Below are 25,852 nucleotides of genomic sequence, written 5' to 3'. Positions count from 1 at the left end.
ACCTGTTTAGTCGAAGAGAGCAGCTCAACTTTGCAACTACGCACCGGTGTGGATATGTCAAGTGGCACTATGCATAATTGAATAACCCTTTGGGGCTTATGTTAACAATAACATACTATATATTACTAGTTAACAATCCCTCCAAATCATAACCTGATCTCGGTTTACGCAGATGACTGTGCAGCCACTGGTAAGCAGATTAGTAATTGTGTAGTCAGTTAAGTCAGTCAACCACTGCACCAAAAAGGAAACAAAAGACATGTAATGATATATGTTTCCTCAAAGACGTCCTATCAACTTATGTTTTGCAACTGTTTCTTGCTGTTGTGTCACACTTGTAGAAACGGTTTCTGATTTGTTTTCAATTGCAGTGGTTTCGTGTGGGTCGTCATGCTCTCTTTGGCAGTTTGATCAGCTTCCTGTGGCTGTTTGGTTTGACGTTGTGTGGTCCGCTCAGGTGAGTGTTATTGGAGTGGGAATAATATTTCTAAGAGCTATTTTTCATCACAGTTTCCAAAAAAGTTCTTGCTTAGAAAAGTCAATCTATATATATATATATATATAGAGAGAGAGAGAGAGAGAGAGAGGTTACAACACGAGTGTTTTTTTTTTATATGGCTTGTATTTCAGTCAAGACCCAGCGGATGAATATCAAGGGACTCACGAGCCTCTGGCGAGTGAGTCCCTTTGATATTCTCGCTGGGTCTTCACTGATATATATACAAGCCATATACAAAATCACGAGTGTTGTAACCTGTATATCCCATGAAGATCTAAAAGACAAAGTGTGACGGAAACATCAAGCTTTGGTTGTCTGTTCAGATAAGGCACCTCTGCACATACCTTATTCTAAAGGCACGTCTGTTGATCTATGTCAAGTCGGTGCATAAATGGTGGCTTGGTTGTCCCTGTCAGTTGAAAGCCTCTTGCACGGATTTGACTGAATACCTAGTGGTTACACACGCATCTCCTGAGATCTTGGACACCTTCATCGTCTATAGGGCCTACTGCACCGCAGAAGAGCTAGAAATACTCGCAAAATGCATTAAACAGCTTGTCCAGAGAACACTCGTAGTCGATGATGTACCGATAAGGGCGTGTGTACCGGGCACGCTGTAACTTCACATGAGCATAGTCTGAACATAGCAGTGCTGGTCGGACGGACTGGGTTTTTAACGATTGCTAGTTTGACTTTTGTTTTAGTTGAGAGCACGAGCACACACACTCAAACACATACGGCTTGTCATGTTGATCACAAGAGAGAAATAGAACAGCGAATAGAAGGAAACATAACAGATTACGTCCCCTTAATATGACGCGATGGACAACAGACGTCATGAAATCTGTGACGCTACGATAATAGTCTCGGCAAGTCGAGACTAAAACTCAGCTATAACACTGCACGACTCTCGCGCAAGTTCTCAAAAGCGTGGTTACCCCTTGCACATCCGGTCTATAGAAAGAGGATGACTATGAACAGATTATCTTTGCATACCAGAGAATTTCATCTGGAACAGGAAATCATCTCAGTGCAGCCACTGAAAACAGCTACTAGGTCACATTCACAGTTATAACCGAAAGAATTGGGGTGAAAAGTACTCGGATTTGTGTCATAAACTCAATGAAGAATGGAAGGCAAGTCCATCATTGTATGCACATGAACTTGTTTAGTTCATAATCATGCTTTTATTTGAAAAACTTGTTAGTTTCAGAACCATCCTGTTATTTGAACAACTTGTTATAGTTTCAGAACCATCCTGTTATTAGAACAACTTGTTAGTTTCAGAACCATCCTGTGTTTTGAACAACTTGTTTGCTTCAGAACCATCTTGTTATTTTAACAACTTGTTTGTTTCAGAACCATCCTGTTGTTGGAACAACTTGTTAGTTTCAGAACCATCCTGTGTTTTGAACAACTTGTTTGCTTCAGAACCATCTTGTTATTTTAACAACTTGTTTGTTTCAGAACCATCCTGTTGTTGGAACAACTTGTTAGTTTCAGAACCATCTTGTTATTTCAACAACTTGTTTGTTTTAGAACCATCTTATTATTTGCACAATTTGTTAGTTTCAGAACCATCCTGTTATTTGAACTACTTGTTAGTTTCAGAACCATCCTGTTATTTGGACAACTTTTTTGTTTCAGAACCATCTTGTTATTTGAACAACTTTGTTTCAGAACCATCTTGTTATTTGAACAACTTGTTTGTTTCAGAACCATCCTGTTATTTGAACGACTTGTTTGTTTCAGAACCATCCTGTTATTTGAACAACTTGTTTGTTTCAGAACCATCCTGTTATTTGAACGACTTGTTTGTTTCAGAACCATCCTGTTATTTGAACAACTTTGTTTCAGAACCATCCTGTTATTTGAACAACTTGTTTGTTTCAGAACCATCCTGTTATTTGAACAACTTTGTTTCAGAACCATCCTGTTATTTGAACAACTTTGTTTCAGAACCATCCTGTTATTTGAACAACTTGTTTGTTTCAGAACCATCCTGTTATTTGAACAACTTTGTTTCAGAACGATCCTGTTATTTGAACAACTTGTTTGTTTCAGAACCATCCTGTTATTTGAACAACTTTGTTTCAGAACCATCCTGTTATTTGAACAACTTTGTTTCAGAACCATCCTGTTATTTGAACAACTTTGTTTCAGAACCATCCTGTTATTTGAACAACTTGTTTGTTTCAGAACCATCCTGTTATTTGAACACAGTGACCTGGTTGTTGTGGCTGGGGCGTCTGCTCTTTTCTATGGAACTGGTGGTCCTGGAAAAGTAAGGTTTTCATTGCTGTTTTTTTCACACACACTTTTTATTGTGACTGTCTCTACTTTTTAGAACAAATTGTTCATTCCAGCAGTATGCTTGAAAAAGGATTTGACAATGACAGAAGATGTTGGTTTTGAATTTAAGGATTAGGACATCAAAAAACAAGTACTCTCTGCTGTAAACCGAAAACTATTGTCAGTATCAATGAAAACTATTGTCAGTATCTATCAATAAAAACTAGTGTATGTTAGTTGTTACACAATTGACTTAATTTGCTGACAATAAAATGTCAGACAGTGATTTTTGTTTTGTTCTGTTTTGTTGTCACAGACTCGGGGTGCTGCCTTCTTCCTGGTGGCTGTGGTGACACTCCTTTTGTTTGATAATGATGAGAAAGTGGGCCATTTGATGGACCATGAAAGTAAGCACTCAAGGTTGACAGGAAATATTTGTGTGTGTTTGTGGCATATAATGTGTTGGTGGTTTTTTTTTTTGTACTCATGTTTGTGTGTGTGTTTGTTGCTGTCACTGAGGGAAAATGTTTTTTGGTTGTACATGTAATTGTATTTAGATGGGAATAAAAAGATATGTTGTTTCTTTTTTTCCTCCTTTTATGTATTTTGTCCCCCTCAGAATCCCATGTTTCTACATTGACTAACATCTGCTAGCTTTGTAAGTGATTTTAGATGCTGGATTTGTTTGTTTGTTGTCAATTTATAAGAAGTATTGGTGACTGCTGACTCATGAAAGCCCGAGACCTGATTTATTCTAATACATGTATATACAGTGAAACCCGGCTATATTGAAGTAGGCTATATTGAAATCTCGGCTATATTGAAGCATTTTTCAGGTCCCGGCTGAACCTCTACTTTTTCTTTGTTAAAAAATGTTGGCTACATTGAAGTCGGCTATATTGAAATCCCGGCTATATTGAAACAAAAATTCAGCCCACGGGACGTTTTTACCTGGCTATATTAAATGTTTGCTCCAAAGATTTGTTTAACTTTTTATTTTTACGAACAATGACTGCGCGGGCGCCGAATGATATGACACGCCTCTGTCAGCGCAAACAGTTGAGGAAGGGGAGAGGCCAGATCAGCATCAACTTTCGAGTCAGGAGGTTTCTGATAATAAAAAACGCTCGAGCTGGACCCGAGTACTCTTCAGACTGGCTCGCTCCCCCAGTATGAAAGTTTTTGTCTTGTGCACGTTTAAGACCAAGTGATTGCTCTGTGTGAATTACAGGCAATGCATGCATGTCATGTCGTTGGCGATTTTGTCAAAAAGATTTTCAGCAAGTGAACATGAAAATTAATTCTGAAGCATGAAGATGCTGACTAAACATTGGAAACCTAAGAAATTCATCTTGGTGCATAGATTGAAACGAACTTTTCCCATCCAAGTGTAAAGATAGGATCGGAACTCCACAACCACGAAGACGTCTGCTATGCCACTTCCTAGAAATCGTGCTCGCTCACCGTCTGTATACATTTCAAGCGTAAAGCAGGGGAGGTCGGAAAAAATATTGCAGTTCGTTGCATTTTTCACCACAACATATGATCGATGAATGTCACGACACTACTTTCCCCGATGGCTGTTTTTTGACGTCAATTTCACTGTGTTCCTGTGACGTAACAACCACATTTGGTAAAAGCTTAGAGTGATGTCCCGTGAAAAAAACGCGCAAAGCCTGGTGTCTCAAACCACTCGCTGGCTGGCTGTTCTATCAGGCTGCCTGGCTGGCTGTTGCTCCGTGTGAATTCCTCCCACCGCCAAGTCGTTTTTGTGGTTTATTTCGCATTTAGGTCCCAGGTAACATTATGAAGTTTTAATACGATCAATCGGACCTATTATCAAGTTAGTGTATCAACTTTTGAACGAACTGCGCCCATTGCATCAACTGTTTCCCAGCAATAAGCTGTTAAGTCGAGACAGACAGACACACACACACACACACACACACACAATTAAAGTCTGTTGAGCCCAAGTACTAGCGTACTCGGGGACAATTACAGTCTAACAATGCCGCGGGCCTCTGACAGTGACAGCTACGCCATGTAGTCTTGCGGTGCGTAGATCTCCCCGACTTAATTTCTCTTGTTCATGCGAGTAGTTTCCCTTTGTACACTAGCAAAAATGGCTGCAAAACAAAAAAAGGGTGAGTCTGACAATTAAAAGAAAAATCGAGCTTATTCAGAAGCTGGAAATTGGCTGCAAAAAAAGAAAGGAAGTAGCTGAGGAATATGGAATTTCGGCAGGTTGTGTGACCAAGATGTTGAAAGAAAAAGAAACATTGAAAAATCTTAGGGTTAGGGTTAGGGTTAGGGTTAGGGTTAGCCTAACCCTGAAACAAGTCGCGTAAGGCGAAAATACAACATTTAGTCAAGCTCAGTCGAACTCACAGAATGAAACTGCACTGCATTTTTTCCGCAAGACCGTACACTCGTAGTGCTCATCGTCTGTCCACTGCTCGTGGCAAAGGCAGTGAAATTGTCAATCCAGAAAAGCGTGGTAGCGGTTGCGCTGAGGAGGATAGCACGCTTTTCTGTATCTCTATTCTTTTTAACTTTCTGAGCGTGTTTTTAATCCAAACATATCATATCTATATGTTTTTGGAATCAGGAATGGACAAGAAATAAGATAAAATTGTTTCTAAATCGATTTCGAAAATTTTATTTTAATAATAATTTTAATATTTTTCATTTTCAGAGCTTGTTTTAAATCCGAATATAACATATTTAAATTATTTTTGGAATTAGAAAATGATCGCGAATAAGATGAAATTGTTTTGGATTGTTTTATAAAAAAATAATTTTAATTACAATTTTCAGATTTTTAATGACCAAAGTCATTAATTAATTTTTAAGCCTCCAAGCTGAAATGCAATACCAAAGTCCGGCCTTCGTCGAAGATTGCTTGGCCAAAATGTCAATCAATTTGATTGAAAAATGAGGGTGTGACAGTGCCGCCTCAACTTTTACAAAAAGCCGGATATGACGTCATCAAAGACATTTATCCAAAAAATGAAAAACACGTCTGGGGATATTATAACCAGGAACTCTCATGTCACTTTTTATAAAGATTGGTCCAGTAGTTTACTCTGAATCGCTCTACACACACACAGACACACAGAGACAGACACACACACGCACACACATACACCACGACCCTCGTCTCGATTCCCCCCTCTATGTTAAAACATTTAGTCATAACTTGACTAAATGTAAAAAGCAAGGAGGCTCGAAGAACAACAGCCAACAGGTGAAAGATTAATGGGAATATATCTCACATCAAACGCAATGTGTGGACACGGAAATAAGAACGTAAGTGAAAAAAAGTTCGGTTATATTGAATTTCTGAAGGAACAAGGAGGGAAATTCAATATAACCGAGAATTGCTTAATTTGACGTTCCGGCTATATTGAATTCTTTCCGGGTCCCGTGCCACTTCAATATAGCCGGGTTTCACTGTATATATATATCTATATATATACGACTTGGGTCTGTCTGTGTGTGTGTGTGTGTGTGTGTGTTCGCGATGCACGGCCAAAGTTCTCGATGGATCTGCTTCAAATTTGGTGGGCATATTCAAGTACACCCCGGACACAACCTGGTCGATGAGAATTTTCAACACGTGCTCTCAGCGCGCAGCGCTGAACCGATTTTGTTTTTTCTGTTCATCTTCCCAGATCCATTCCCAGTAACTCTTCCTTATCTTCTCCAGTGTTTTGCGTTTATCTCCCTTCCTTCGTGTGGCGTCAATCCATATTCCCGTTACTATTTTTAGAAGGTCACTGTCCACAACGCTTTCATCCCGGCGAAGCCGGATATTCCCGTTACTATTTTTAGAAGGTCACTGTCCACAACGCTTTCATCCCGGCGAAGCCGGGTATTCGGCTCTACTTCTTCCCGGCAAAGCCGGGTATCATTCGGCTCTACTTCTTTCCGGCGAAGCCGGGTACCCGGCGAAGCGGGTATTCATTCTAGTATCTCTATATATATATACGACTTGTGTCTGTGTGTCTGTGTGTCTGTGTATTTGTGTGTTTGTGTATTTGTGTATTCGCCATGCACGGCCAAAGTTCTCGATGGATCTGCTTCAAATTTGGTGGGCTTATTCAGAGAGACCCCGGACACAACCTCATCGATGAGATATTTCAACACGTGCTCTCAGCGCGCAGCGCTGAACCGATTTTGGTTCCACCTCAGCTATTTTGGTTCCACCTCAGCTACCCGGGCCCCCATACCGACACACCATAGCCGCTACACCACATCACAACGCCAAAGTTCTCGGTGGATCTTTTTCAAATTTGGACACCGTATTCAGCTACACCCCGGACACAATATCATCGATGAGATATTTCAACACGTGCTCTCAGCGCGCAGCGCTGAACTGATTTTGGTTTTTGTGTTCATTTCACCATTATAAGTAACTCTTCCTTATCTTCTCCAGTGTTTGGCGTTTATCTCCCTTCCTTCGTGTGGCTTTCCCGTTCAGTTGTAAGTTACTACTATTTTTAGAATGTCACTGCGCTGTCCACTGCGCTGTCCACAACGCTTCCCTTGCACCCGTAAGTTGTTCTTACTGTCAAAGTGAAAAGGTCGAATCAATTTATAGCCACGCGAAAAATACACTCTCACCTATCTCTATATATTTATAGATACAGATATGCATATGTATATACGGCTTCTCTGTGTGTGTGTGTGTTTGTGTGTGTGTGTGGGCAAAAACCTGTGTATTGTAGAGTTCTGTTTGTGATGTGGTCTAGCGGCTTTTGTCTGTCTGTATGTCTTGGCATGTGAGAAGCCACAGCAGATAATATAGGGCTAAGAAATAAGCTCTAAAATTCTCAATCCCGTTTGACAGGACTTCGCCTTCAAAGGTGATTGTGGTGAACCGCAACCCTCTCTGTCTCGCGCCCTTCACCCCAAATTCCCGTTTCTGAGTTACTATTTTTAGAATGTCACTGCGCTGTCCAGAACGCTTCCCTTGCACCCGTAAGATGTTCTTACTGTCAAAGTGAAAAGGTCGAATCAATTTATAGCCACGCGAAAAATACACTCTCACCTATCTCTATATATTTATAGATATAGATATACATATATATATATACGGCTTCTCTGTGTGTGTGTTTGTGTGTGTGTGTGTGGGCAAAAACCTGTGGATTGTAGAGTTCTGTTTGTGATGGGGTCTAGCGGCTTTTGTCTGTCTGTATGTTCTGGCATTTGAGAAGCCACAACAGATAATATAGGGCTAAGAAATAAGCTCTAAAATTCTCAATCCCGTTTGACAGGACTTCGCCTGCAGAGGTGATTTTGATGAACCGCCACGCTGTCTGTCTCTGTCTCGCGATTCACCCCGGCGAAGCCGGGTATTCCTCTAGTATATATATATGTTGCTGAAATGTGTTTCAGGCGATCACATTCACGAAACTTTCATCTCTCATCTGTTTAACCATGCTGTGGGCTTCGTTGGCTGGTCTGATCACAAGGTATACTTCACTCATTTGTTCATTTCATCTGGTAGAATGAATCGTTTCTTGGTTGATCTCTTTTTCCTTTTTTTTCTTACTTCAGGGTCACTCTTTTCTGTTGCTGAGTGTTTTCTTTGTCCTCTTTTCTAGCAAGAGAAACAAGGAAGTATACATGTATGTGGGCTGATCAGAAGTGCTGACCATCTGAAGTTGTAATATTTCTAGTCTGATTGACTTTTGAAGTCATTGAGACTGCTCTTTTTCACTTTTAAGGGGAGGGGGGGGGAGTATAAGCCTCTCAGGGCTTGATGTTCGCGCATCAAGCTGCAGACTTTGAAATAGCAAGTTGCTTTGGCTTGTAGTCAGTCAAGTGACCAGTTGGAGTTATGACTCATGTGTAAAGTATGAAGTATAATAGCCCATTCAGTTTAGTAGCTCAAGGGTATTGTCTGGAAGTTAACTAGCAATAAACAGAAAAGCAAATGATTTAAATGTTCTTTAAATTACATATTCTTACTCCGAATCACATAAAAGCATTGACGCAGTCTGAATTGCTAAGGTCTGAAAAGGCTACCCGTCTTAAACAATTTTAAAGGGAAGCAACCCAACCACAAAAAGGTAAACATAGCAATGGTAATGACCATATACCCAGGGGGGTACCTCCCGTACCGGGGTATGTGACGTCACCTCCACTGCTACACCAGGTGGAATCCTCATTACGGCTTTTCAGCTCTGGAGGAGAGGTCGTCTTTTGAAGGCTCTGTGTGGTTTGTTGGAGTTTTTACTCCCACCGACCACCTACCCGTCTGCTTGTCTTCTACCGTGTAGTTGGTGAGCTCTTTCCATTTTGTCTTGCTTTTAGTAAGAATATTTGACTTGTTATTGATAATTTTCCGTCCTTTTGGACTTGCGAATTTTCGTCAGTAGCTTGTTGTTGTTGTTGGCCGCCATTTGTATTTTCGGCCGGCATGGCAGATAACGGTAGTAAACGGGGCAAGGGCGACGTCAAGGGCAAAGTTAAGCTTAATCGTCTTCTGCGGTTCCTATACCTCCCGTGTTAGTGGTCCTTCCGGACAAAGAGATTAACACTATCATGTCTGTTACCTTTTCTTCCCCTGACGCACATTCGTTGTCGGGGGTCGTTCTTCTACTTGCGGCTTGCTCGTCCGTTTCGTCAGACGGGCAAGCGTCTCTTGTTACTTCTCTGTTGAGCTTTCTTGTTCCAGAGATATGCAATTTAGTGCGCGGGATCTGAAGCGTGCTACACCTGCTACAATTAGCCTCGTACATCCGCCGGCGGTGAGCGTTTCTCGCTCGTTGGCTTCCGTTTCCTTTCCGGTTGCGACGGCATCCGGTCACGTGATGCCGGAACTTCAGTCTGCTTCTTCTGCTTCCTCTGGAAGCTTACAAGGTATGCGAGCTTGTCCACCGGCTCTAGTGAAGCCACCGGACTGTCCCTGCTGGGACGGAGCTCACTTGGCAAGGGTCACTCCCTTTTTCCTGTTCAGTTTCGTCCAAACACAATGCGTGTGCGGTCGACTCTGAGCAAAGGCGGTTTCCTTCGGAAGTCGCGTTTCCGGGTTTTCCCGGAAACGAAGGTCCTCCTGTACACTCACACTCAGAGGTGGTGGCCGGAGTTGACCGTGGACTGGCCTCCGGGCATCAGGGCTTCCGGCCCCAGTCTTCGCAACATTCGTTTCCGCATCATGGTGCGGTTTTGTATGTTGCGTTTCCTGTTCAGTTTCGTCCAGTACACAATGCGTGTGCGGTAGACTCTGAGCAAAGGCGGTTTCCTTCGGAAGTCGCGTTTCCGGGTTTTCCCGGAAACGAAGGTCCTCCTGCACACTCACACTCAGAGGTGATGGTGGGAGTTGTCCGTGAACTGGCCTCAGGGCAACGGGGCTTCCGGCCCCAGTCTTCATGCCTTGCGTTTCCGCATCAAGGTGCGTTTACGTCGGGTGTGTTTCCGGCTCAGTCCTGATTTGCTTTTCCTCTTACAGACACTCCTTCACGGATTGTTGGTGAGCGAGGATCAGCATCCGCCCTATGGGCTGTCTTCCTTTCACCACCCTGGTGTTGGGTCGACACCCCTTTCAGCGCCGGCGGCACTGTTTTGATCTCTCCTTTGTCCCGTTGCGGGCATTGGCGTTTTCAGTGCAAGGGCGGTAGCCGCTGGCGCTGCGCTTCCTGTAATTACACTGTGTGTTCTTTCCTGGAGTTGACCGTTGTCTGGCCTACGGGCGTTCGGGCTTTCGGCCTCAGTCCACGCAACCTTTGCTTCCGCATTGTGCGGTTTTGTCTGTTGCGTTTCTGGCTTTGTCCGGATTTCATTGTTCTTCTTACTAACACTTCCTTTTGGGATGTCAGTGAGCGAGGAACAGCTGCTGGCCTACGGGCATTCAGGCTTTCAGCCTCGGCCGTGACAAGTAGTCTCTTCACTGGTTGGGTGTTGCGTCTACTGTTTATGCCTAGTGGCTTCGGATGTTACCTCCTCTTTTTCTTACCCTCTTACGGGAGGGATTGAGACAGGACGGTTTCCGGGTGGACGGGTTTCCGGTTTTCCGGTCATCCCGTTCAGTAGTGTTCCACTGGCAACTGTGACTTAGGCTGTGTCAGTTCTCTTGGCTATTCTGTTATACAGTCTTTAGCTAATGATCAGACATGTCCTGGATTTCCGTCTAAGCTCTTGGCTTCTCTCGAGGTCTCGACGGAGGCTACTTCCAGATATTTTATGGAAGTACATCGGCTTCCTCTTTGGTTGCATTCAGCGATGTCGGACTTCCGTTCCGCGAAGGAGGAGTTTTTTCCTACTTCCGGTTCAATAGTCTCCTTCAATGTGGGTACCACCTTTCGCAGGTTTTTGGCTAGTCAATCTCCTACCTGAAGTGGTAGCCACGGGTTCCGGTTCTGCTACTCGTTATTCACGGGTCAGTTCCGGAACACGCTCAGCCTTGGCTGTCTTCGGCTACACAGGCTTCGGTTTTGGTTTCTTCTCTTTTCTGAAGCTGGGTCGGAACTTGCTGGCGTCTTTGCTCTTCCGCATACACCTTTACTGGTAATGCAGGAACTTAGAGGATTTTGGACGTCAGTTTTTGGAATTTGCCTCTTTGTCGGAGATGATCGTCAGAGCGCCCTCGCGCTCTTTCCCGGAGTCACTGAACCTTTCACACTTAGCGTGTATCAGGACCTTGATGACATCTCCACTCTTTTAGTCAGCCCTGTTAGGGTGAACGAAGAGCATAAAAGGGGCTGTCCTCCCTTCACCTCACTTTACAGTCAGGTGTCGGAGGGACTTGTTTCTCTCGCATTCTCAGTTCTCTGAGCAGGCTAGGAGAGACACTCGGGCTTTGCTCGGGGTAGAGGGACCTACTTTTTGAACTTTGGTGTTTATACCAGAAAAGAAAGGTAGATTCAGTCGAATAGAGATCAGCAGATCTCTGACTTCTCTCTACAAGGGTTAAAACAGAGCTAGCCTCCTCAGAGGAAGCATGCTCAGGCCTCTGGACAATTTAAGCCGGCGGCCAATAGGCAGTCTCTGCCTGATTCTCGATTGTCGAGAAATAGATCACTTTCGGGCAGGGAGAAGGGCAGCCCTAGCAGCAAGCCTCTCCCCACAAGGAAGTGCCCCCGATCACACCCCCCCTCCTCCGCCCTCCACTTGGGATGGCGGTGGGGTCTCCTCCTTGCAATTTTCATTGGATGGTCTCTGTACACAGCCAATAGTTGTGGGAGTGGTGAGGTCGGGCGACTCCCATCGATCTTATGTGTGCATATTTGCTTATGCGTCAGTCCGATCTTTTAACAGTGATCTAAGCCCATCAGCTCGAGCACCCGCTGAGGTCTCTTCTGGGCGGATCTAACGCTGTTCTTCGGGTATACTGCTTCAGTCCTCAGTTAGTGTAACAGTAGTTCAGCCACGGGCTGCTACAGTGGCACTTCCGGTTTTACCGGAGAGGTTGTTTCTTTCACAGACGCTTCATAGGTACGTCTGAGTTTTGGAACAACGGCTGACCTTCGGGCATCCAGGTTTTTTAGCCTCGGCTGGTGCAACAGCCATTCCACCTGTTTGCGGTGATGGTTGTTGCTTTCCCTTTTCTTGTGGCTTCGGACTTCGACTTTCTTCCTTTATTCTCATCTGAAGCAGGAGATGAGATAGGACGATTTCTGTTTGAGTGGGGTCTCCTGGCTTCAGGCTTCCCCGTTTTTTCTTACTTTTTGCCACAAGCTTCTGGACTTGGTCCTGGTTTGTCTTTCGCCGAGTCTGACTCTGTCTTTCTCTAGCGATCAGACTCGTTCTGGTGTTTCGTCCAAACTTAAGCTGCGCTTGAGTTGGCCTCGGAAGTAACATTCAGATTTTCCGGAGGGGGCATTGTCTTTGGCAATGTATGTTTGAGGAGTCATTCTTTGTGGCTTAACACCTCTCTCAGGTTTTTTGGCTACTCCTCTCCTTTTGGGCAGAGGGTTAGCTAATGTTCCGGTTTTTCTTTGCTGTGGGCCTTTAGCCCAGCATCTTATTTGACAGCCGAAACTTACGTTTCTTACGTTTACATGGGTACTGTTGGTACTTTGGTACATGGTTGTCCTTCGGGCTTCATGGCTTTCAGCCTTAGCCCGTGCTATAGCCTCCTGTCTAGCGTGGGCGACGATGGCATTTTCGGTTCCTGTGACTTCGGATTGGGCTCTTCCTCTTCTTCCTCGTCCTAGCACGAGGTGAATCAGGACGACTTCCCTTGGGTCGGGTTTCCTTTTACAGTCACCCTTCTACCACAGGCAACTATGACTACGGCGTTTGCCCATTGATCTCTGCGTCTGACTCTCAGTCTTTCAGAGTTAGTCAGACGCGATCTACTTCCTCGTATTACCTCTCTCTCTGCTTTCGCATTGACTGGTAGAGGATTACTGGCGAACGTCTCTTTTTTGGGATTTTCCTGTCGAGGTGGGCTCTGGTACCTTGTACGCAGGTGTCTCTCTCTCTTCCTTGGTTAGATATTGGTCACTCTTTTCTGGAGCTGACCTTTATCTCACAGTCCTTGCGGGCTTCACTCCATCCCAAGGTTGCATACTTTGGCATGGTTGCCTTATGGTCACCGTGAGGGTTGGTCCTTTTCAGGGCTGAGCGACAACCTTGCGCACGGATCGTTTCCAGGCCATTAGCATTTCCTTCCAATAGAAAGGGGGGGGGGGCAGCTTGTCTTTCCCCCTACTCGGCTAGGGTTAATCCAAGGCTGGGGTCTCTTTCTGGGTCGTTTTGGTCCAGCAGATCGGAAGAAGTGCTGGGCACAGATTTCTGGCTCTCTGATGTTGTCTTTCGCAACATTTTGCCTGAGAGACATCTCGGCTGTCAATCAAGATGGTTCTCAGGTCCTTTCCTGCCTTTTTGGCAGTGGGCCAGTTCCTGGCTAGGGTTTAGAGTGAGTTAGATTTTCTTTCTCACTGGGCCCTTCCCTGACCTTTTGGCAGCAGGCCAGGTTTTTTGGCAAGGTTTTAAGAGTGTGTTTGGTTTTCATTCCCACCGCCTTGTTGAAGCTATCTGCTTTTATGTGATTCGGAGTAAGAATATGTAATTTAATCGAAAATTTTTAAGTAAATTTTCATTTGATTAATATACTTACCCGAATCACATAGTGTATTCCCTCCCGCCAACCCCGCTTATGGTTTTTTAGTTTCTTTAAAGCCGTAATGAGGATTCCACGTGGTGTAGCAGTGGAGGTGACGTCACATACCCCGGTACGGGAGGTAACTCCCTGGGTATATGGTCATTACCATTGCTATGTTTACCTTTTTGTGGTTGGGTTGCTTCCCTTTAAAATTGTTTAAGACGGGTAGCCTTTTCAGACCTTAGCAATTCAGACTGCGTCAATGCTTTTATGTGATTCGGGTAAGTATATTAATCAAATGAAAATTTACTTAAAAATTTTCGATTCTCTCTGTCCGTAAGTCTCTCTCTCTCTCTCTCTTCGAAAATTTGAGAGTATGGTTGTCCAGAAGAGACACATGATAATTGCACTGAAGAATTATTTTGCACTTGAAATTGAAGAAAACTTTAAGATAATACCAGACTTTTAGAAGTTTGACTGTGCCTTATTCGACTTCTTTGACATAGTGTCTGCAAAGATGAAATGTGTATGGGGTTTTGCCAAGTCTCCCGGTGGCAATTTTACTCTTTTACTTGTTTTCAGATGACTGAATCATTGCACGCAAACCAAACAAATGAAAAGATCTCGATAAAGTCTAATTTTGCCTCTTCTTTTATGGCTATGAGAAGAGCTAGGTTTGAACATGTACATATAGAGATCAGAGGTACATATATGTGATTTTACAGGGAGGAGTCGTATTGCTGTTCATCACTCTGTGTCTGCACATTGGCTACACCAGTGCCTCCAAAAAGCTGTCAGTGGAAGTAGGAGGTGCTAAACGTCTTCATGCTTTCTCCACTCTCGTCTCTGCTGCCTTGCTGTGGCCCTGGGCTGGCTTCACCTATCTCACCACAGAGGTATGCCACTGATATTAACAACAAGATTATTTTGTGTGGAGAGGATAGTGTTTAGGTGGATGAAACATTCTGTACATGTACTACTCATAAAACGAAAAAAGACAACAAAAATCGTGCATTTTTTTTAAGATTTTTGGTATGAGACTGTTCATACTAAATTCATTTACATTGTTAAGAAGGCCATTAATTTCCCTACCCTTTGTAACAAACAGCTTGATTTTTTCATCGGATATTCTTTGTTCATTGACAGAAAACCCTAAGTAATAATATTTTTTGCATGTTCATGTTTTGTATTTTCTGTTCTTGTTTTTAGCTTGAAGTTCAGTCGTGGCTCAACGTTCTCATCCCTCTGGTTATCGTGATCCTGAGTGTTTGCGTCATTGACTACTACATAGAGAACGTAGCCGTCAACCATCTGCAAGCGTCTCGCGTGGCCCTGTACTCCACAGCAGCCATGTTTGGAGGAGCTTTGCTGCTGAGTTACACATGGAATCATCCTTACATGGCCAGGGCCTCCACTCTGCACAAACTGGAAGACGTCATTACTGAGGATCACGTCTTGTCGGGGGGAGTCTTCTTCAGTGTGCTGGTCCTTATTTTGGGTCAGTTGCTGTTATTGCTAAGATTTTATTTAGTTTACATCTACTTGTCGGTAGAAGAAAGATCGGCAGAAGCTCATATTTAATGTAGCTTTGATTGATTGATTGATTGATTAAATTGTTAATACTCTATGGTGCAAAACATACCAGTTGGGCTGTCTCTTTCCACTCATTCCATACCTTATTCTTCCGTTCCTCTAGTTTACTTATACTTGTCAATTTCTCTGCCTGTTTCTCTCAACTTAATCATGTATTATTACCAGGTTAAAATCTTGCCTGATTTTTGTTTTCTCGTTTCTCTTTCAGGGTAGTACCGCTTAAAAATATTTACTTTAAACTTCCATACTTCATTTCAGCAACCCGTATGTTACTGTCAGCGGGTAGAACAGCCAAGGGCAGCTTCATAGGCTACTCACCGACTGGAATCCCCCTGTACAGTTTCTCAGGCGAAGCTTTGAAGCAGACCTCTCATTCAGTGATGGGTGTCTTGAAGAGTGGCCTGAGACAAATTCTTGACGAGTCAGACTCCAGAAAGATTTTCTACTTTTTGTGTATTAATCTGGTGAGTTATTCAGTCATTTTCATTTCAGAGTAAAGGAAATATGGTTTTGTCGACTGATTGAAGTTACGTTTACAAGCATCCACTTTAAACCATTACTTCTTCAAGTTCCAAAATGCGTTTATTAACCTTTAGCACTCCAGATTCCAGCCAGCATTACTTCCCCTGTAGCCACATTATTTTGCTTACCTATACGTAAGAATAACACCCACTAACTTTCAACACTTACAACTTCTTTGAAAATGCACTAATAAGCATGAAACTTTGTGGTTGTGATGGGGTTATATTTAACATTAAAATATTTTTGTTTGCATGCATCATTTATTTTCTTAGCATAAATACAAATAAAAAATGAAAAGGGGTTGTGTTGGCTAGTCCGTGGAATTTTGTGAAACTAACCAGTCTATGCCTGGTGAAACTCCTTTGATCAGGTAATCATGTTGACCATACAACTTCCTGATCCTGGTATCTAAATAAGTATATTTGTGGACCAGTGCATGTCATGGGACGATTTTCTTAATAGTTCGGTTAGCAACAACAAGAAGAGAAAAGCTTTGATCTCTACTAGATCCACAGGTCGCCATTTCCGAACACGCAAACTTTTTACGTCTTGTCACTGGCTTGCTTTGCGCTGAATTTGAGTCAGTTTCTACGCAGTGTCTCTTCGACAAGCAAGTCAAGCATTTGCTACGCAGTCAGATTATCGGTAATGTTTGCTGGTCCTGTCATTTCACTAAACCGGACCAGCCACTGTTTGTATCCATCTGCACTTTCGTAAATTCCGTTTCGTAACCGTCACTGTCACTTGACGAACTGTCATATTTTTTCACCGCGATACACAGTTCATTACGAAGATCTTCCTCGGTAATTCGTTCCAATTCCGCATACTTTTTGTTGTCAAGAAACAACTCGAAAGAAAGTTTCAAACTCATCATCCTCCATCTTGCTTGTCGAAGCGCTAAAGTACTTTATCGATGCAAAAATAAAAGCAGAAAACTTTGACGAAACTGACTCAAATGCAGCGCAGACGACACGACGAGATAACGAAAGGAAGTGAGCCTCGCTTTGGCTCAAGTGCCGTTAAAAATACCGTTATTCTCGTATGCAAATACGAATGAGAAGTTGGTCATACGAACAAACCTTGTGCTGGCGACGCAAATTGCCGCTGGCTGGCAAAGGGGGGGGGGGGGGGGGGGGGGGGAGATGGCTGGGCAACGAAAATCGCCGCTGGCGTGCTAAAGGTTAATAAGCTAACTCAGTACCAGTTTCAATTCAAGTATTGGAAACAGTGCTCAAAGCATGCAGAATTATTTTTAATTGCCATTGATCGTCTAAGTATGTACGATAGTTAAATAATATTGTGGAACTTTTAAATATATTTTCACTGCACTCATTTTGGATTGCCTGTACAACGTGACATGTTTGATCTTTTCTTTTCCCCTAGGGTTTTACTTTTGTGGAGTTAATCTATGGTGCCATGACTAACAGCCTGGGATTGATCTCTGATGGCTTTCACATGCTCTTTGACTGCTCCGCTTTGGTCATGGGTCTGTATGCTGCCGTCATGTCTCGATGGAAAGCCACACGCCTCTTCCCTTTTGGGTAGGTATGCTTATGTCATGGACCAATATGAGGCTGCTACCAGTGTACACTGTTAGCATTAGGAGATCTCACATCACATTTTGATAGTGCTACCAGTATGTGTTGAAACAACAATCCTTCTAATTTTATTGAATTTTTTTATCATGGGTTTGAGGACACGTTAATTCACAAAGATTATCTGATAATCAATGGCTCTTGGTTGGAATGTTTTTGGCGGCATCAAATTCACATCCTGGCACTGCAGTTCACCCAGTTTTGCATTGAACTAGAGGGTGTGATGGCCTGATAAAGCCAGTTTTGTCTTGTCCACTGAACTACATTTTTCATGAAATGAGCATCTTGTTTTGGGGTTCTTATTGTGAATGCAAGCATTTTTTTGCCGGAGACACCCCCCCCCCCCCCCCTCCCCCTCCCCCTCACACACACATTTCTCTAGAACTTCAGGATTGGTATCGTGATTTTGTGTCAATCTTCTTTCTATGATATTGTTTTTAGGTATGACAGAGTGGAGGTGCTATCAGGTTTCATCAATGGACTCTTCTTGGTCGTCATTGGTATTTTTGTCTTCACAGAGGCTCTGGCCCGACTTTTTGAACCTCCAGAGGTCAAAACTGAAAAACTCTTGGTAAGTTTAGCATTGTAAAGGTTCTGTTGATGTTTCATAGTTCAGCAGAGCATGCTTGAAAGACTCAATTTTGCTTTACTTTGTCTGTGTGTGAGACCTGCATAAACATACAGACTGCAGCTTTTTTTCCTTTTTTTTTGAGAGGATAGAACAGAATTAGGGAAAAATTTCATTTTTAAAGGTCCTTGTCATACATTTTTATACCGAAATCGCCATTTGACCATTAAAATGTAGAATCTATTATCTACAAATATCAACAATACACCCCCTTTCGATCAGGAAAGACGAAGCCAGTGTAGCCGTTTGAAAATTCATTGTAGTATTCCAGCGTAGTACTCATAGTAGGATATCCTTATTTGGAAAATGCCAAGCGCAAAACTCCTCTCAAATCCTGTGCATTTCGTGCGTTTAAAAAAAAGCGTGGACAGCGCTCCAGTGTCAAACTGTTGCTGCACTTGTTTGGGCATGGCTATAAGCATAGTGACATGAATTTGATTGGTCAGTATTTTTAGGCAAAGCACATGTTCTCAGCAAACAGAAAACAAAATATTGGAAGCGTGAGTCACGCTACACAAAAATAAAATCTTTTTTTACATGTATTTTTTTTCTATAACCTTTTTCCCCATGCTTCATTCATCATTTGACATAATTTTGTATCGAAATCTAACCATACGATTATTGAAAAAAAGCAAAAATGTAGACGACCACCTTTAAGAATGTTTTTGAAGCTAGAGCTCTGAAAGGTTATACATTTCCAGGTTTTACTGACATTTTTGTATGCTGGGTATGTTTTATTCAGTACTGTAACTTTTTTGTTGTTAAAATACTTCCAGACGGTGTCCGTGATGGGTCTGCTGGTCAATTTGGTGGGAATCTTCGTCTTTCAAAGCTCTGTCTCACATGGTCACTCCCATGGTGGACTTTCACATGGTCACTCACATGGTGGTCACTCCCATGCCTCTTCTCATGGACACTCACATGGCGGTGGATCGTCACATGGTCACGGTCATGGGGACAGCTCTCAAGGATCTTCGCACGGCCATGGCACAGGACCATCGCATGGGCACTCTCATCATAACACTAACATGGAAGGTATCTGAACGAGGTTGCTGTTGTTGATGTTTTTGTTGTTTGGATAAGTTGCTTGGATTTTGGTGTCTTAGTTTTCTTGATATATACCATATTTTCGGGACTATAAGGCGCAACTTTTTCCTCAACTTTTACCCCTGCACCTTATTGAACAGTATCGCCTTTTGTATGGCTGTACCCACATCGCTATACAAAGAAAAGGAACAGTCCCTCTCTGGTGATATGCATGTTTCTGCTTCTTTGACCGGGACAGAGTTTCCTCTCAGGCATCAAAGGCGTTGGTCTCATAGTGAAAACTCGGTCATTGACCTGGGGTCAGAAGGTCAGTGTCTGTAAACTAGGGCAGGCAGCTGGTCTTAGCTGAAAATATGGTCATTGACCTGAGGTCACAAGGCCAAACAGCTCTAAGAATGTAGACTCTTTGATCTCACCACACATCAGGGAGAAAACATATTTCCACTTTGTATACTTCCTTTGACTTGCGGCCAATACACCGGAAGCGTCTATTGTGTGGATTTGTCTCATTTTAACCTGAAAAGTGGGGGTTGCGCCTTTAACAATGTAGCGCCTTTAACAATGTAGCGCCTTACAGTACGAAAATACGGCTTGCTGAAAAAAAGTTGTTCATTTTGTGTTCTGTTAAAATGTTGACTGTCTAGAGGTCTTGCTTCATTTCTGCTTTTTCTGAAGGTTCATTTTCAGTATGACTAGAAATGACGAAGAGACTGTTATGCTTCAAGTTAACAGTAAGTCGTGAACAAAAGAACTAAATCGAGGGATAGCATGTTTGCAGTGGCTCTACATTATGTTTCATGCCAACATGTTGAGTTTGTTTTGGCAGGGCAACTTTCCTTACAACTGCTCTTTGTTTTAGGTGTCTTCTTGCATGTGCTGGCTGATACACTGGGCAGTGTTGGTGTCATCATCTCTTCCCTGCTGATTGAACACTTTGGCTGGAAAATCGCAGACCCCATTTGCTCCTTGTTCATTGCCACACTCATTCTGCTGAGTGTGGTGCCTTTGCTGCGTGAAACTGCTTACATCCTGCTCCTGAGGGCCCCTGCTGACATGGAAGAAGACCTAGAGAAGGCATTTCAGAAGGTGAAATTTCACTCACAGAATTTATTTTATTTTTTAAGGGGTGCATAGCCAAGTCTCTGCTGGCAAACCTACAAAGGTTGTCACGGGGAAGGGCCCCTTAATATGTGACTGTGCAAAGAAATTGATGAGGTACATTATGTTGGTATTTTAAGACTTAGCTCACCTAAAGTACTAAAGTAGATTCTAAAAAGGTATGGTAGGGCTATTGATTGTTAGCGTGTGGCCAAGTGTAAGGATGGTCTTATTGCATGTTAAAGCCTGGGTAGATCTGAGATAGTGAGGAGAAACGTTTTCATGGGAAGGACTGCGCTTTGAACATTTGCTTTCAAACTGCTGTTTACAGTGTAATTCTTATTATATTTCAGATTCTATCAGTGGAAGGAGTGTTGGCATATAGAGATCCTCACATCTGGTCGCATACCTCTACCAAGGTCATGGCTACTCTGCACATTCAGATCTCCTCAACAGCTATTGAACAAAGGATAGTTTCACAGGTGTGTGGTTCTTGTATTTCTTCACCATTTTTTTCTTTACAGCTACTAGAAAACATTACAAATGTTTGCTTTGTTGCAAGATACTTTTAAGTTTAGTGACAAGCCATACACTGTGTATATTTTAGAAGATTACGCATGAAATAGGCGGGGAAATAGCTCAGTCAGTAGCGTCGCTGGCTTCAAAACCACTTGTTATTGGCGTTGGTTCGATCCCTATGTTCGGTTAGGGATTTATTTCCTAGAGTCAACCTTGTGCAGACTCTCCTTGGTGTCTGAACACCCCCCTGTGCACTCATGCGCACGATAAGTTCACAGCAAGTCTCAGGGCTTGGAAACAAGAATACTTGCATACAGGAAAAAAAATGTGTTGCGTCGTACTGTATGAAAGAGAGAAAGCAGCCCGAATTTCCATGAGGGTAACCTCATAGGTCTATATGACATTTTATCCTGATCCTTATGAATTTGACAAATTACTGGCCAATACTCACAATTTGTAGCGCATTGCTGGTTATGTGAAATCAGAAAAAAACATTGCCTGTTCAGTCTTCTTCTTCTTCTTGGCGTTCGCAGAGGTTACACGATCAGTCCAGCACTGGTTGCCTGTTCAGTGAAACTGACAATTCAGCAAGTTCAGTGTAACATGTGCATTTGAAGAAAAAAAAGGTTTTTGGAAGAATTAGTACTGTTTTAGGCGGTTCATCGATCTTAACACAGATAAGGTTGTTTTAATTGATGCTCATTTATTCTTACTTTGCAGATCTCAGCAATTTTAAAAGAGGCAGGGATACACAACGTGACAGTGCAAACAGAAAAGGAGACTTTCTTCTATCACATGTCAGGACTTGGATCTTCCTTGGACCATTCACTTCCCATCTCTTTCACCCCCAGCAAAGTGCGCTTTACAGCACCTGCCAGTGTTATATGAATTAATGTACTTTTTCTCATATTTTACTTGGCTTCTTGATTGGAAAGAGACTACAGTGACCTGGCATATCTATGAGAGCATAAGAACAGATCTGCTATCCATACAGGAAATGGTTAAGGTTAACATGTTTTGTAGAACTAATATGCGTTTGTTCTTAAATGTGTTTGGTCTTGGTTCTTCTGTTATTTATTTACAAGATACTCAGTTATACTTGATCTGCTGCTGTCTAAGCTGTTCATATGTTGTGCAGAAGAGAAGGTAATGTAAATGCTGTATTCTTTCATGGAAGTTTTTGGGGAATAACTGTCAGAATTTCCAAGCGTTGTGGAATAGTTGCGCCCCACTTTAGTGAGTTAGTGAATAACTGACTTTGATGTGTATGTTATGCAGTGTCCACTCGATCTGACCCCATTTATTTAAAAAATATACACATAGAAGTTTATGATTTGTTGCGGCAATGATCACTTGTCCTTATAGTCATTGCAGACATGTTTTGTCTGAAGTCACATGAGCTTCGCTTGAGGTCAGGTCAGTTTGGGAAACATGCATGCTCAGCGATTACTGCAGATCATTGGCAGTGAAATGTGACTCCAATGTGTACATTTTTGAAAGAAAAAGGCATCATATCAAGCGGACACTGCTAAATATACATATTGTAGTCAGTTATTCACTGTGATTGCTTGTTTTAACTATGTGGTATTTGACTCACTGAAGAGTTCAGGGTGCAACATTTGGACATTCTTAGAGTTATTTTTCAACATCGTCTATTATACTGCAGTGCCAAAGTAAGATTGAGGGTAAACCAGAGACCCTATTGTGATTTTCTAAAACAATTTAAATGATCACAGCCTAAAAATTAACAGAACAGATGTCTGTTATTTTGTAATGTTTTGATTAGTACAAAATAAGTTCAAAATGTGTTTAATTAAGATATGCGTTTTGAGTGGCTCTGATTGGTTTTGTGAGAGGTAAAAGTGTACGATCAGATCAGGTGTTCTCACTCTGTTGCATATCTAAAAACTTGTGTGGGCACCAAGTGCTTTGTGTTCAGAAGACCCGAAGCTGCCTTTTAAAAGTAGTCTAGTGTAGCATATCATTATCAGCGGAGGGAGGAGGGGGGATGCAGGGTAGGCCTATTCACCTCATCAGCTGTTGTGACAATTTGTGTGACTTGGACTTGTGTGTGTTAAGTGAGGCGGAGAGAAGTAGACTACAAGCAAATTTGAAAATCTCAGCCAAGAAGAGTAAATCTCAAATATTTGTGAGTGTTTTTTCCCTGCTGCGTTCATCGAAGACATTACTGCACTGATATTGAAAGGACAATGACCATGAATGTGAAGATTGTTGGAACTGGTTGGTCAGATGTAAGAACAATTTTTTCTCCTCTTTATGTGTATACTATTTGAGGCTCCAGGCTGAAGATTTTCTATGGATGCAGTGTTTTTGACCATTTTTTTGGTTTAAATTTTTGAGATTTGACATTGTAAGACTTCCCCTGACACAATGTCTTACGAGAAAATAATCTTAATTATCACATGCCTTCAGTCCTTAAATGTCCATACCATCCTGAAAAAGTCAGCGACAGTAAGCTGACAAAATATTGATGGAGAATTTTTTTTTTAAATAGTTGTGTTTTAACAATAATGTCTTTTCACAAAAGAATTCAAAACTTATTTGTTGAAGTGATGATGATTGACATTAGTGCACCTCTGTTGTTTCAACGCGAGGGTGTCTGACAGGGACCAGTGCTTTGTAAATGAATCCTTTACTTTGTTATAGCCTGTTATCTGCTCATGCATGTTTGTGAATAAGTTTTACATGTGAGAGCATGTGCAATTTCTCAAGATCTGCAAACACTACTTTTCTGTCATAAATAAAATACTGGGGGTGATTTGATTTTGTACGTGATTTGCAATTATAGAGAACATTCTTGTTTCTGCCAAGTCTTTTCATAAGCATGCTGACTATGCCATTACTTGTATTGGCATTTGTGTCTTCTTAGTACCAAAGGTTTGCACAGAAATTGAGAAATGTTTACAAAATGAAACTTTTCATAAAACAAAAATGGTAATTTTGATAGTTATTATGTTTTAGAGAAAAGTTATACTTCTAGTAAGAATAAGACACACACAAAATATAAGCATAAGAGCATAAGTATTCAAAATTCATGTTCAAATTACAGGCGTTGGCGTTTGTTTATTGCATTTTATTTGTCCATTTTTGTATTCTGCATTGATTTGTGTGTATGTATAATATTCACATGTAACTAATGCCTAATGATCTGATGCCAGAGCATCTGAGAAAGAAAACCGTGTGGTTGATATGCAGATTTACATCAAAATGCACAAACTGGTGCACAAATGTGCTTTTTCACACCATCCATCTGTCAGACTAATGCAAGGGCAGAGCTGTGCTGTTGCTGTTTTACGCATTTCTCTTGAATTTGTAAGTGGTTTTAATTGACTTGCATTTACAGCACTTGTGCATTCATTCTCCATTGTATGCTGTAACTATGCTTGGGGTTGGGGGTGGAAAGGGAATTATGCCAGTTGTTTTATCAAGGATCATTTAAAAGAACTGGTTCAACATTTCCGGAGTAAGGATGAGACTTTGAGTCAGAAAAAGTATGCAACAAATGTACATTTTTTATGTTTACCAAAGAAAAATTATGCGCATTTATTGAACACAACTCAAATCATTGTACAGTTACAGCAATAATAATAACCTCATCATGCCAACATGAAATAATTAAATTGAGTTCCAAAACATCTTGTTTTAACTAAGAAAAATGTTGCCATATTCCTTTCTATCACTGTACATAATATATAAACAAAATTATAAACAAAAATATGCTGTGAAGATACAAAAGAATAAAATATTCTGATGTAATGACTTTGCCTTTGTACTTTGTAGCCTGGTGTTGGTTTATAGGAAACTTGCTGACAAACATTGCTAACAGAAAAGCATACACATTTCCGTCGTTTACTATGAGGTTTTATACTCCATGGAGATTTTATCAAAGTAAGCTCTCTCTTATAGAAATATAGAAAATGTTTGTGTTTTTTATGCCCAAGTCACAATCAGGCATGGGAATTGAAAATTGTAAAATAGGCTGAAAATTTATAACTGAAGACGCAAAGCGTCAAGTCGACGGCGCAAAGCGCCTAGCCTTACTAGGGGGGTCTGGGGGCATGCTCCCCCGGAAAAAAATGTCTGCAAAGAACCCAGATGGTGCAATCTGAGCTCCAAGTTTGCCATTAAATTCTGTTTTTAGAATCGGAGTTTTTAGTACCAATTTTTGCTTTTTTGAAGAAAGAAAATATATACATGTATTATATGGTTTAAATTTGTTAAAAAAATTGATCTGTTGAGACAAACAGGAAAATGTAACTTGTAACACAATCTGTGCAATCTGGTTTACTTTCAAACATAAAAGTTCAAGTAACTGAGGCGGGCGGTAGCAGTGTGTGAACAAAGTACGGAAAGTTTTCGCGGGCTTTTGCGCAAAGGCAAAAGTAACCGTTGCTTTTTTTGTGTGCCTCCCCCCTTTATTTTTTCGGCGGACACTTTTGCTTTTTCGGCGGAACAAAAAAAAATTCAGCGGAAACAATTTGTTTGTTTGTTTGTTTGCTTAACGCCCAGCCGACCACGAAGGGCCATATCAGGGCGGTGCTGCTTTGACATATAACGTGCGCCACACACAAGACAGAAGTTGCAGCACAGGCTTCATGTCTCACCCAGTCCCATTATTCTGACACCGGACCAACCAGTCCCAGCACTTACCCCATAATGCCAGACGCCAGGCGGAGCAGCCACTAGATTGCCAATTTTAAAGTCTTAGGTATGACCCGGCCGGGGTTCGAACCCACGACCTCCCGATCACGGGGCGGACGCCTTACCACTAGGCCAACCGTGCCGGTCGGCGGACAATTCCCATGCCTGCACAATAGTAGACCTAACAAGCTTTTTTTGAAATGATTACTGTAAATGTAAGATGTAACTGAAGGTTAGCCAGCCATGTAGAAATGTATCTGACAAAAAAGGCGTGGTTACCTTTTGCAAAAGAAAATGACTAATATGAAGACAACCAGGAGCAAGTGGTACTCGATGGATCC

General features: G+C 42.0%; 1 protein-coding gene across 1 annotated transcript in view; it reads left to right on the top strand.

Moving 5' to 3' along the window:
* Positions 1 to 24,626, top strand: part of LOC138976222 (proton-coupled zinc antiporter SLC30A5-like) — a 34,898-nt gene extending 10,272 nt beyond the window's left edge. The window contains exons 4-16 of the mRNA XM_070349059.1: positions 372 to 457; positions 2,699 to 2,783; positions 3,108 to 3,198; positions 8,192 to 8,268; positions 14,573 to 14,743; positions 15,057 to 15,345; positions 15,699 to 15,904; positions 17,346 to 17,503; positions 17,999 to 18,128; positions 18,962 to 19,220; positions 20,092 to 20,318; positions 20,684 to 20,812; positions 21,570 to 24,626. Coding sequence (XP_070205160.1) covers positions 372 to 457; positions 2,699 to 2,783; positions 3,108 to 3,198; positions 8,192 to 8,268; positions 14,573 to 14,743; positions 15,057 to 15,345; positions 15,699 to 15,904; positions 17,346 to 17,503; positions 17,999 to 18,128; positions 18,962 to 19,220; positions 20,092 to 20,318; positions 20,684 to 20,812; positions 21,570 to 21,737 — 2,076 coding nt within the window. The 3' untranslated portion in view covers positions 21,738 to 24,626. The remainder of the gene's footprint in view (positions 1 to 371; positions 458 to 2,698; positions 2,784 to 3,107; positions 3,199 to 8,191; positions 8,269 to 14,572; positions 14,744 to 15,056; positions 15,346 to 15,698; positions 15,905 to 17,345; positions 17,504 to 17,998; positions 18,129 to 18,961; positions 19,221 to 20,091; positions 20,319 to 20,683; positions 20,813 to 21,569) is intronic.
* Positions 24,627 to 25,852: the final 1,226 nt, after the last annotated feature.

The sequence above is a fragment of the Littorina saxatilis genome, linkage group LG1 (genome assembly GCF_037325665.1).
Source record: "Littorina saxatilis isolate snail1 linkage group LG1, US_GU_Lsax_2.0, whole genome shotgun sequence".
Classification (NCBI taxonomy): domain Eukaryota; kingdom Metazoa; phylum Mollusca; class Gastropoda; order Littorinimorpha; family Littorinidae; genus Littorina; species Littorina saxatilis.
This window is presented reverse-complemented; position numbering and strand designations above follow the sequence as displayed.